Source organism: Pelophylax lessonae (assembly GCF_965119305.1).
Source record: "Pelophylax lessonae genome assembly, chromosome: 7".
NCBI classification, from domain to species: domain Eukaryota; kingdom Metazoa; phylum Chordata; class Amphibia; order Anura; family Ranidae; genus Pelophylax; species Pelophylax lessonae.
The window spans coordinates 233367765-233381363 of NC_138774.1; the positions used below are offsets into that span (position 1 = coordinate 233367765).

General features: G+C 46.2%; 1 protein-coding gene across 1 annotated transcript in view; it reads left to right on the forward strand.

The window, feature by feature from the left end:
* Positions 1-329: 329 nt before the first annotated feature.
* The window catches only part of GNL3L (G protein nucleolar 3 like), a 72644-nt gene continuing 59374 nt past the window's right edge, over positions 330-13599 (forward strand). The window contains exons 1-4 of the mRNA XM_082263672.1: positions 330-436; positions 3458-3574; positions 4806-4889; positions 7744-7879. Of these exons, the coding sequence (XP_082119798.1) occupies positions 3467-3574; positions 4806-4889; positions 7744-7879 (328 nt within the window). The 5' untranslated portion in view covers positions 330-436; positions 3458-3466. The remainder of the gene's footprint in view (positions 437-3457; positions 3575-4805; positions 4890-7743; positions 7880-13599) is intronic.

Here is a 13599-nt window from a genome sequence, read left to right on the forward strand (position 1 = left end):
ATCTAAAAAAGCACATGCAGTGGGACCATGGAGAATGAACGTAACCACCCTCTAATAGGAAGTCAGATCACAGCAACAAATAAAAAAAGGGATTTGGAGGAAGCTGAGAGCGATGGGGTGGGGTGCTTTTTGAGATAATGCATACTGTAAAATAATTTTCCTTTTTTAAATAAGGGTTTAGTGTTCCTTTTAATTTTTTTATCCGAAACGAAAGCACTTACACATCAGTACATCATACCTTATTATGCTCACTGACTATTCAGCAGATTATTTTTAATAACATCCCAGGATATGAGAGGTTCACTGTCTTGTTTTTTTTCATTAGGGGAACCATCTGCAGAATCCCGGGAAAAATGTCAAGAAAGATCCTGGAATACCCAACCTAACTCACTTCAAGGAACAGGCTAAAAGAGAGGCCGAGCAGAAGAAGAAAAGGGTGAGGGTGAACACAGCTATTCCTGATATGCCAAGGCTAAGGCTTCAATGGCAGGACCAAAAGTTTACAGCTGCGGCAAGAATGTACTAGCTTCCGAGTCATGTGCTGAGAGGCCAGCATTGTGAACACAGGAGGTCGGTCCCTCAGCACAAGGCTATGCAGAGAAAGCTTTGTGTTTTCTAAATGAATGGAAAATGTTCCCTGAATGTACAATACTCGTATGATGGGATTCCTTGATATGTCCAATCAGAAAATGCTTTGCTATGCTTTCTAGCCAAGCAGCAGACCTCCAGTATTCACAGTGCATTAGGCCAGCCGTTCAGCACAGGAGAAGAAAGTGGGAGGTTACTTGAGTAGCGGAGTCTACTTTAGTGATTTTCAGTTTCCAAGGCCACTGGCAAGGTATGGTATATACAGCCCACAAACTTTCCACTTATCTGCTCACGTTTGCAAGTGGAAAATGAGGGCGTGTGTGGAGCTGCCTCAGGAGCCCTTCTCCCAGCAATCGCCCAGGGAAAGAGAGAGGAGAGGAAGTGGAAAGCCGGCTGGATAATCACAGTGTGGGGATCGCCCTGCTGTAACAGCTTTCATTTAAATTGCCTGGCACTCACCATCACACACAGCACCGCCTCCTGATGCAGCTCCTTTGATAGACAGAACACTGGTCCAATGCCGGGACATGTGACATCTATCATAGGAGCCAATCCAAGAGGTGGGACTGTGTGTGATGGCGAGCACCCGGCAATTCAAATGAAAGCTGTTACAGCGGAGCGATCCCTGCCCTGTAATTACCTGGCCGGCTTTTCTCTTCCTCTCCTCTCTCTTCCCCGGGCACAGGTGAGGCTGCATTGACGGGCACAGGTGAGGCTGCACTGATAAAGTTGTTGTTAATATTTTTTTTTTTCTGCATTAATGCAAAAATATTTAACAGTGTCATTTTATGAGATCATTTATTAGGGGTGTTTAGGGGCAGGGTAGGGGTTGGGTGGGGCAACTGGTGGCGAGTAACCCTTAAGGCCTGGCTAGTAGCTCAGGACTTGAAATTTTGAGCCCTGGTATATACATAGTTAAATTGGTCTAAGCTGGACCAATGTAACTATGTAAATATATACCATGCCTGGAATTAATCTTTAAGGTGCAGTAGCACACTGGTGAAATCATCATTCTTCTCTGTTCTTGAGGAGCAGTAGCACATTGGTGAAATTATCACTCTGCTCTGTCCTGAAAAAGAAGTAGCACACCAGTGAAATTATCAATGTCCTCTGTCCTAAAAGTGGTTATTAACCTTCAATTTTCTTTTGATAAAAATAATAAACATGCCTAAACTTACCTGCTCTGTGCAATAGTTTTGCACAGAGCAGCCCTAATCCTCCTCTTCTGGGCTTCCTCGCCACGCTCCAAGCCCCTCCTCTTCATCAGGTACTCCCATGGAAAGCCGCGTTCCTTTGGGACACCAGTGCGGGCTCGCACCCATGCGGCCCCAGCCTCTTGTCACAGGATTTGGCTCCTGCTGCTTTCAATTTGTCTAATGAGGAGAGAGACAGCGTCTGGAGCTGCAGCGCTCGTGCACATTGCTAGTTTGGGCTCGGGTAGGAAAGGGGGGGGGGCACTGCAGCACAGAACATTTTCCACCTTAAGTGCTTACCTGAGTCCCCTCTTGATTCAGCGATGTCCACGACTGTCTTAGTTGTCCGCGACTCCCCTCCTCATTGGCTAAGACACAGCCGTGGCACCATTGGCTCCTGCTGCTGACAATCAAAGTCAGTTAGTCAATGAGAGAGAGATGGCTGGGCCGAACCGCAGCTTCATGTCTGAATGGATACACAGAGCTGTGACTCGGCTTGGGTGGCCCCATAGCAAGCTGCTTGAGGGAGGGGCCAGGAAAGCCGAAGAGGGACCCGAGAAGAGGAGGATCCAGGCTGCTCTGTGCAAAACCAACTGCAAAGGGCAAGTAAGTATAGCATGTTTGTTATTTCTATTGAAAAAAAAACGAGACATTACAATCACTTTAAGGCTTTATAACCACTTTAAGGAGCAGTAGCACACCAGTGAAATCATCACTCTGCTTGGTCATTAAAGTGTTACTAAAGTCTTCTTTTTCTTCGTTAAAAAAAAGCAAAATGTCATACTTACCTGCTCTGTGCAGTAGTTTTGCACAAGCAGCCCAGATCTCCTCTTCTTGGGTCCACCTTCAGTGCTCCTGGTCGCTCCCTCCTGTTGAGTGCCCCCACAGCAAGCAGCTTATGGGGGCATCCGAGCCACAGCTCCCTGTGTGGTCCGCCCCGCCCCTTTCCTCATTGGCTCACTGACTTTGATTGACAGCAGCGGGAGCCAATGGAGTCGTACTGCTGTCTCAGTCAATGAGTAGGGGAGTCCTGGGCAGTGGACTCTCTCCTGCAACATCGCTGGATCTAGATGAACCTCCGGTAAGTATTAGGGGGGCTGCTGCACACAGAAAGCACTTAATGCATAGAATGCATAAAGATAAGTACCTTCTGCATTTACAACTACTTTAAGGAGCAGTAGCACACTGACACTTTCACTCTGCTCTGTCCTAAAAAAGCAGTAGCACACTGATGAAATTATCACTCTACTATGTCCTTAAGGAGCAGTAGCACACTGGTGAAATTATCACTCTACTCTTTTCTCAGCTTGCAATGTTAGATAGAGTAAACTGTGCCACGCTGTAGAATTTATTTGGCTTACAGTGCCCTTGCCTCTCCTAATCTGAAGGTTGCTGTGCATAGGTTTCAGTAAGGCTGATACTGCTAGAGTTTCTGGTACTCTATCTCGCTGTATGGAAAAAAAATTTAATAAATCTTTAAATAGAATAAAGTATGTTTTTATATCTCCTTAGAGCTCAGCTTTAGGTCTGTGGACATTTTTAAGGATACCATTTTGCAACTCTTGACAAAAAGCTTTGATGTGCAGGGTGCTTTGGGTCCATTAGAGTTGGATGCAGGCTGTCTGTACGTAATAAAGAAATATATTTGCTGACTAACGACTTACCTTATTTCGCAGGTGGAAGAAATGAGGGCCAAGCAAAAGGCTGCCAGGCAGAAAGAGATGGCGAAGAGGAGAAGCTTGGACAGTTTCCAGAAAGATGTGCTGAGGCGGCAACGGGAGTTCGAACAGAAGGTGGTTCTTTGGAAACCGGGGTGCTAGATCTATTATGGAGTTTCTGGTCATTGGTGACCACATGATTATAAAAGTGTGATCAAAATTACATTGATGATTTTTAAAGGGAACTGTAATGGTTGTTAGAAAATACGTTCTTTTATATTTGCGTGTATGTTTGTGGTTGCTTTAAAATTTTTCTTTTCTTTCCTTTTTTTTTTTTTTTCCCTTAATTGCTATCACAAGGGGGCTGACAAAATCTCTGTGATAGCACAAGCAGGTGACCGGTCCTCTTTATGAAGACATCAGGGGTCTGTCCTCAAATGAAGCTAATCAAGCACAGATTGTCCTTGAGTAGCCGCTGTACCACTCAGAGAATGACAGTTCTGAAACCTGAAGTGACAAAATCATTGTTGTTTTGGGGTTCTTTAGTTACATAGGAGATCACAGAATAGATGTGCCTTTGGTTTTTTTTCTGTAGCTTTGCTATCTTAGGCACAGGAGACCCCAGGAACCACCATGGGGTCTATGGGGGTGAACAGCATAGATGTACTGCATTTTTTTTTTTTGCCCTGGCATACACTTGAATTCAGATTACAGCAGAGACCTGGGTCTACCCCAGGTGAGACTTTTCTGATTCTTTATGGATCTATCCTTGACTTAGTGATGGGATTTTATTGGTAAAAAATGGGGCGGGAGTTCAGTTTCTAGGCATTTATATTTCAATTGTTTATTTTATCAGAATTCTTTTTAAATTGTTTATTTGGGATTTTTTTTTTTTTTTTTATACAACCAGGGTGGGCTTCCTGTTTGTACAGGGCATGTTATAGAGCAGGTTTAGGCAAATGTTGGCCCTCAAGCTGGTGTGAAACGATAAGTCCCATGAGGTATTGCAAGACTTTGACAGCCACACGCATGACTCCCAGAGGCAGAGGCATGATAGGACTTACACAGCAGCTGTAGGGCTGAAGTTTCCTTACCCCTGTTGTAAGGTAAAGAATTAGTGAGTATGCAGAGAGCTCAGACAGTGAGTGATGCCACATTCATACTGGTCAGGCTTAAAGCCCTTCCAAAGGTGAGGACACCTACAGTATGTGAATATTGTAAGCAAAGCAATCTGGTGCATAACTCTTTGCAGTAGTAATGTTTTTCTATTCAATTTATATGGAATATAGTGATGTTCCTGAGTCAGGTGAGCTGTTTGTTCAATGTTCAGTTGCAGAGTGATAATGTAATATTTCTGTGTGTGCAGGAAGTGGATCTAAGGAGCTTGGAGAAACATGAACAGCTGGAGAATGAGAATTCCAGGAAAGCATATTATCGTGAATTTAAAAAGGTCAGCACCGACGCTGTAATAGGTGTTTGATCTTGCAGTGCAATTCTTGCTTGTTAATGTATTGGTTGTTTAAAAAATGGACCACTCTACATTATCTAGGAGAGCAATACATGTTGACATTTTAAAGCCCCTCTTGCCAAGCTCATAATGCATATTTGCAATGGAAAAGAAGGTGGCCTTTAACGCCCACACGCTGCATGTATGCATCCATGAGCGGCACAGCTTTCTGTTCTGCTAGCGTGCTCCCTGCTCAGACATCTCTCTGTCTGTACTATTGATCAAGAGCTGGCAGGGCCGACTTCTGATAATGTGACCGCTAATCACAGTGGTCATATGATTGACTGATTCTTAATGCCTCCCCCAGACACTATTTAAGGAATGCTGGGTGGGAAGAGGTTAGTTTTTGTCATTTATCGTACTATAGCCCTTTACCCCCACATAGTATGATTTGTGACTGATTTGTGCTTGGAAAAGCTTTAAATTATCTCTTTCTCTCAGTTAAAATGCTGTTTACTGTTCTCCCACTCTACCTTTCTGCATAGCCATAGCTGAGTAACAACCATACCCTTCAGTGTCTTCACACAATTTAGTATTCCAGAGAATGGAAAAGGGTTTGTTTGACCAGTTTAGTTACCGAGTGCACTAGATCTACTTCTGTGGCCTGTTGGACCACGCCAGCCTTTTTCAAGCAGGTTTCTGTTGAACCCTAGTGTTCCTCCAGAGGTTGCTAGGGGTTCCTTGACTGACACTGACTCCAATGACCTTTCTCAGCTACAGTATCTGTAAGGAGGGAATTCCTCCCGTGGACAACAAATGTAAGAATTATTGTTCCAACTGACCATCATGTTATTTTATGATACAACTGTAGATAGTAGTAATCAGTATCAGGGATTTCTTGACAACAGAACCCTATTTGAAGGGTTCCTTCGTGAATTCAAGGTTTAGACATTCTGCACAAGTGCTGTAACAAAATTGTGACGGTAAAGCTTCCACTCCAGCACAGTCCACTAGGCCCGAAGGACAGAAAACTGAGAGAAATCCATTTTAAAGTTTGTTTTTTAAAAAAAAAAAAAACATGTTGTATTTACCTGCTCTGTGCAATAGTTTTGCACAGAGCAGTCCTTATCCTCATTTTATGGAGTCCCCCGCCAGCACTCCTGGCTCTTTCCCCCTTCTAAATGCCCCCATAGCAATGAGCTTACTATAGGGCACTTGTGTGGGCTGGATCCCGAGCTGCTCAGTGTGTGTCTATAAACAAACACAGTACAGGTCAGGCCCGCCCCCTGCACTCTGCTCACAGGAATTGATCGACCAGCAGCAGGAGACAACGGCTCTCTCTCCTGGCAGCTCTGTTGCAGATGTGCGCATTGCTGGATCGAGATCGGGCTCCGGAAAGTATTTTGGGGGCCGGGGAGGAGTGCACATGAAAAAGTTTTTTTTACCTTTAATGCAGTGATTGCATAAAGGTAAAAAAAAAATGTTTACCTTTTACAACAACTTTGAAACACAAATCATTATATGCAATGGTACAAGACTATGGTGAGAGAAGAAATATGAGACTTAAGTGTGGAATTAAAATTATAATGGAGGTTGTAAGTACCGTGTCTCTCTGAGATGTTTTTATGTATGGGTTGCGTGTGTGTGTTTGTGTGTATGGCTTTTAATCATTAATTAGGTTATAAATATTCATAGTTCTCCAGCCTAGGACTTCCCATAGTCCTAGTCTGGGCATAGTAATCAAAGCCTGATATGAGAAATTACTTTAAAGCAAACCGGTTGGCAAAAGTAATAAATCAAAGTAGTAACTGTAGTGCACAGTGGTCAGCTCATACCTAATCTGTACAGAGCCCCTACTTGTAGTGAACAGTAATTACTTTGTCCCCTTCCCCACAATAACAGTGCTGCTGCCTGTCCTGTATAGGACATGCCTATGGCCATATAAACAACACAGTGCAAAAAAACCCCAAATTATCCTTTTTTGAAAAGTAGAGACCCCTCCCAAGATGATTTAATTTTTATTTGCTGCAGATTTTTGGAAATTAAGAAACATGCTGGTATTAGGGTGATTAAAACATAGACCTTGGTAATGGTTAACTAAATACAGTGCATACAGCTCATATACAGAGTGAGGAGGTTGCTGAAGGGATTAATGTACCTGTCACATAGAGTGGAAGGATAAAGAAAAGGGGGTAGATGTGCAAGAGAAAGGAGGTAAAGGGTGTATATATATATATATATATATATATATATATATGTCACTGAAGAGATCAGTTGTGTTGGGGGGGGGGGGGGTTGTAAGGGGGTTAAAATATAAAAAACGATATGCATCTGCTGCTGTGATTGTATAGTGATCTTGAACTAATGAATGACTTGTTCATTTCCTCTTTCCGGCCCTTCCACCATCTACACTACACTGTTTACATCTGTGATTGATTTCTGTGACCAGTTGTAGTGATCCCAAAATACAGAGGCACACGGATCGGCTAAATACACTGTGTCATTGAACCGAGCCAATCGAGGACAGCTCAGTTCAGACATTAGGTCTATACCAGCTGTACTACTACATACAAGCAGTAGATGAGAGCTCCCCCCTGCCACTACGAAAAGAAGTTCTTTATCCTTTAGGACTCCAAAGTTTAAAAAGACAAAAAAACAAACAAACCAGTTTTAGTTAGAGATGAGCTGTAACAAAATGTCAGGGTATAAGATGGATCATTGCTGTACCAAATTAAGCATTCGTTCTTTTTGCAGGGGTAAGGTCATTAGGATAAATATAAAACCATCTTTATCTTCTCTACTTTTGGGTTTCCATGGTATCTTATAAAACCATATCCTCTGGTCTCTTGTCTTGTAGGTGGTTGAGGCTGCTGATGTTATCCTGGAAGTACTGGATGCCAGGGATCCTTTGGGCTGCCGATGTCCTCAGGTAGAGCAGGCTGTGGTACAGAGTGGAACACATAAGAAGCTGGTCCTGGTTCTTAATAAAATAGGTATTTGCCAGACTCGTTTATAAACCTATGAAAAGCTAACAGTACTGTAGAAGAGTTCAACGTTGGCATTGTAGTGTATAGAACACAACAGGGCATGAAAAATCTAGTGTAGGGAGAACTAGTTTGAAATAAGTCTCTTGCAGAGACGTTCACACAGATGGTAAAGTTGCCCATACATGAATTTTCTAAAAAGTTCTTCTATCCATGCTATATAGCACGGATGAAGCACCATTGTATTCCCTCTGCAGCTATTGTATTCTGACTGTCTGCACCATCGGCTGTCGGAAAAACCCGAAAAGCGGCTGCATTTGATTGGATGCAGCTACTGTTTGGCCAAAATGTTTCTGTCTTGCTCCTTTGGTTTTCTAACTATTAGTGTAAGGCCAACTTTAAAGAGACTCTTCCAACCCATGCCTGTTAAGATAAACATTTATTTACCCACTGTCAGCTGACATCACAAAGCCATTCCAGGCTCTTAAACGATCCTGACTATATGATCAGGATCTACCCTGTTGCCTGAAAGACAGTTAGCTTTAATTCTCAGCTGAGAACTTGAGCAATCTGCACTCGCCCCTTCCCAGCCCAGTGCACCAGTGAGCGCTGGAGGGGCAGAGTGGAGGGTGGTGACTGACAGTCACTGTTCTCCGCTCCAAGAACGAAGTATTCAGCGGTCATGTGATCACTCAGTTCTCAGGCTTAGAGCTGGCGGGGCACAGCTGCAGTATTGCTGCACCATGGTGGTAATTACATTTGTTTATTTTTTTGTCCAGCTTCTCACTTTACTTCTCAATACAATTTACATTTTTAGATGTGTCCTTTTAACCACTTCCGGCCCGCCCACCGCAGTTTTACGATGGTACTTTGACGTTAAATACCGGTGTTATGGCAGCAGATAGCTGCTATAACCCAGAAATTTCGTACAGGGAGGGCGGTCCTCTTTCATATAAAATTGGTCCCAGTGGCAGATTAGCTGGGGGATCACTTTTTTGCGCAACGGCAGAGGTGCCCCCTTACACCGCTTCCTGGTCATTTTCCCTGCTTATTGGAGCCATTGGTAGTGGGGGAAACGATCCAGTCCGTCCATGTCCCAGGCAGGAGTTCGAGGGATGGCCCCCACTTGACTCCTATGGCCTTGGAGGACTAGAGCGACGTCATACATCGCTTCCTCCCAACGGCCTTAAGGGCCCTTTTTTTTTTTTTTTTCATGCTGGGAAGTTTTTTTTTGCTTTTTAGTGTAGATGTGAGATCTGAGGTCTTTTTGACCCCAGATCTCACATTAAGTGTCGGTTCACACTGATCCGACCCGACTTTGGGCGACTAATGCCGTCTCCCGTGCACCGCGACTTCGGTGCGGCTTGCAACGACTTCACATAATGGAAGTTAATGCAAGTCGCTCCGACTTTGCAAAAAAAGGTGCAGGAATCTTTTTCTAAGTCGGAGCGACTTGAGTTGCTCCTATTAGAACGGTTCCATTGCACAGCATGGACCGCTACTTGTCAGGCGACCAAGTCGCCTGACAAGTCGGAACAGTGTGAACCGGCAGTAAAGAGGAACTGTCCTGCTTATTTCTATTACAAGGGATGTTTACATTAAAGGGACAGTGTAAAAATAAAAGGTAAAATAAATAAGAAAAAAAACTTTAAAGCGCCCTGTCTCTCCGAGCTCTCGCACAGAAGCGAATGCATACACAAGTCGTACCCACAAATGTGAACGGTGCTCAAACCACAAATACGAGGTATCGCCGCAATCGTTAGAGCGAGAGCAATAATTCTAGCCCTAGACCTTCTCTGTAACTCTAAAGTGGCGACCTGTAGAAATTCTTAAATCGTCGCCTATAGAGATTTTTAAGTACCAATATTTGTTGCCATTCCACAAGCGTATGCAATTTTAAAGCATTACATGTTGGGTATCTTTTTACTCCGCGTAACCTCATCTTTCACATTAAAATTGACTAACTTTGTTTTCTTATTTCTAAATTTTTTGGATATAAAATAATTTCTCTTTTGTTCATTGACGGACACAGCTCCTGATTCTTCTTAACCATTGGGTTATCCTCTCCTCTACAGGAGTAGGACACTAGGCAGGAAAAAGCTTTATTACGTCTATGGGCAGGGGGTATACACCCACACACAGCTATAGGTACTCAGTTTTTTTTCTGCCTAGGCAGGAGTAAGGACCTAGTTCCTTGTTGGGATCTCTGGTCCTGGCATTTTTTTTTTCCCTTTTTTTAAATGGATTTTCTTTTTATCTTTTTTTTTTTTTCTGTGAGAATCTACTATCCACTGCCGGACTGGGCGACGGACTGGATAATCTAGATCCAGAAGGTCCCCCCATTCTGGCCAGCAAGATCGCACAGGCCTCAGCTCCGCGCTAGGTGGCCTGTAACATAGCCCCACTGGGCGGGGGCTGGCCTGCAAGTTTAAACGTCTTAGGAGGGCGCATATGACTTGGCCTCGACCTGAGTCGTAACGTTCCTCCTGGCCAACAGCCACCCACATCCTTATTGAGCGGTGGTCTGTTAGGAACGGTGCCCACCCTTTTCCTGGTATGGTAAGTAGCTGTCCCCCCTCTAACCCTAGAGGGTTTTGAGGGTGGACGTGGGCCCCTCCTCGGGACGGTGAAGCCCCCTCCCCCCCAGCCCTCTTAATATTCGGTGGTTACTGTGGGTCTTCAGGCCTCTGTTGGGGGGGGGGGGCGGCCCCATGAGCCTGGCTGAGATGAGTGCACTTGCGGCTGGGCCTCCACACAAATTGAGGCCGCGGTTTGCAGCCTACTAGGCCATGCGGCCAGCCTGGCACCTCCCTTTGAAGGGGTGGCACTGTGGGGGCAGTTTAATTTTTGATGGCAACCATGCCGCCATTACTGTGGAGGGCACCTACCCCTTTTAGTGCTGCGGGACCATCAAGATACCCAGCCTGTACGTCCGCGCCACGGCGGGCTGCCCCCTTTTATAGGGGCTATTTCCTATTGTGTGGGCCTCTATGGAGGGGCTCGGAGGGCAACTTCCCCCCCCCCCCTTGTTTTTTGTGGGGTCCAGTATGTGGTTCATTCGGGGACCCTGGGTCAGCATCCCCCTTTCGGGATCACAGTCAGCCTTAGTATATAGCATCCACTGCCCTCCCCTGCTTCATCTATCCATCGGATCCAGAATGTGTTTCGGCATCCGCAGGCGCAAGTCACCCTACTGGGTCTACGTCCACGCACCTTGAGTGCTCAGACAGTGAGGATGTTTCCTCTGCTCCTCTAGCCATGCATAAAAAAGTGCTGGTGGATGCACTGATTGTGTCAGAGCGTGAAATTTTAAACATGGCGGAGATGCTACGTATGAGGCGCTAGTCCCTTTTTGGCACCACAGGTCCTCCACTGTGGCGGGGGTGTTCCCCCTTCCCGCCTACTTTGACAACATTGTTACATAACAGTGGGGTTATCCAAAACGCACTCTTGTGGTCCCTAAAGTGTTTTGCTACGCGGTATCCTTATAAGGATTCCCTGCCTAAAAAGTGGACATCCCACCTCTAGTGGACTCGCCGGTTTGCAGGTTAAATAAAGCTACCCTCATTTCGGTTGAGGAGTCCTTTGCCAGTTAATGGGAGAGTGGAGGCTCTGGCCCGCCATATGATTCACTAGGCTTAGGCCAGTATTTACTATTGCCCTGGTGTCGCAAACTCTGATGAGTGGGCTAAACTTTTAATGCTGGGACATGCAGGGGAACGGCCTCCCCCTGCCTTTGCGGAGCTGGCGGATCAGTTGATCTAGGGGCTACAGTTTATCTGTGATGCCTCTTTGTAAGCAGCTCCGTTTGATTTTAGGCTGTTTGTATCAGCAGTGGTCCTTCAGCGTCTGTAATGGTGCTGGTGGCTGAGCCTGACGTGCAGAGGTAGCCTCAAGGGATCTGGTACAACAGGAACACGGACGGGTCACACTGGTGGTAGACACGGGCTAGTCTGAGGTGCGGAGTCTAAGTGCTAGCTGGTTTTCACTAGAGCCCCTGGTGGTGGGGATAGACTGCGCTGCAAGCTAACACCAGGTCGCGGTCCCCAGGGTTGCCCCACCAGGAGGTGAACACGTCCAGAATCAGAAGCAGATAAGCCGACAAGGATAAGGCAGGAGAGTGGTCACAGGAACGAGCCAAGGTCAGGGCGGGCAGCAAGCAGACGAAGTAGTGGACAAGCCGGGAGGTCGATCAGGAAGTCAACAGGAAACAGCAGGTTCAGGATCAGGAAGTACAGGTAAAGCTGCAGACAAGACAGCAATGGCTCAGTGCTGCTGTGGTGTTTAAATAGGCCAGCCTTTTGCCAATTAGTGCAATTAGTCTGCACTAAGTTAACTCTTAACTGGCAGATTCATGACAGCACTTCAGTGTACACAGGGAGTGTTCCTAACAGCGTCTTATCTTGCTGACAATGCTGGTATGCGGACCAGACTTCTAAGAAGGCCTTATGTGATCTCCCCTATGTGGGGTATCGCCTGTTTCAAGCTTCCTTGGATGACATCATTAAGGGTCTCACAGGGGGGAAGAGTACTCTTCTTCCACATGCTACCGAGGGCAAGGAGCCCCGTCATAGATGTGGGCCATTCTTCTCGTCTCAAGAGGCCTTTTTCCTTCAGGACCTCCCCCCGGAAGTTCCCAAGAGGACCTGGTCTGGCAAGCCACCTATGTGGGGTATCGCCTGTTTGGAGCTTCCTTGGATGACATCATTAAGGGTCTCACAGAGGGGAAGAGTACTCTTCTTCCGCATGCTACTGAGGGCAAGGAGCCCCGTCATAGATGTGGGCCATTCTTCTCGTCTCAAGAGACCTTTTTCCTTCAGGACCTCCCCCCGGAGGTTCCCAAGAGGACCTGGTCTGGCAAGCCACGGGGGGCTCTTCCAGATCTGCAGACAAGGCTTCCTCTGCATGAAGGGGCGCCCTCACCCGTATTTGGGGTGGGGGGATCTTCGCTGATTTCCAGATCTGTGGACCTCTCTGGTACAGGTCAAGTGTGTCCCACAAAGTCATTCGGTCCTGCTACAAGATCGAGTTTCGGGTCTTTTTCTCTGGAAAGGTTCTTCTCTTCCAACCTTCACTTATCCCCAGATCGCTTACGGGCTTCTGTTGTCCAGCAGACGGTCATCCCTCCGGGCTTGCATGCGGGTGCTGGGCCCAATGGTGTCTATCTTCAAGGCAGTTCCATTTGCACAGTTCCACACACGAGATCTCTGCAAAAAGAGATTCTGGTGAAATGGGACAAGAATCCACAGTCTCTAGAGGTGACTTTGTTCTCCAGCACTTCGACAGGGAAATCGTTCTCCCCCTGTACTGGGTGGTTGTCACCATGGATGCCAGCCTGTCCGGGTGGGGAGGCGTCCTTGGCACAGCTTGTGCTCAGTGGGTCTGGACCCGGGAAGGGTCCAGACTGCCGATCAATGTACTGGAACTCTGAGTGATCAGACTTTGTCTGGATCATTGGACAATTCGTCTTCAGGGTTGTCTGGTACGAATTCAATAGGACAATGCCATAGGCCGTGGCCTATGTCAATAACCATGGAGGCACAAGACGTGTCCTGGCGGATCGGGATGAGCTGGCATTCTAAGGTGAGCAGAACCATCGTTCCAGCCCTCTCTGCTGTACACATTCCATGGATGGTGCAGAGGTTTGTGGCATGGTCTCAGGATCCTCTGGCCGATGCCGCAGACGCATTAGTGGCTCTTTGGCATCAGTATCATCTGATTTATGCCTT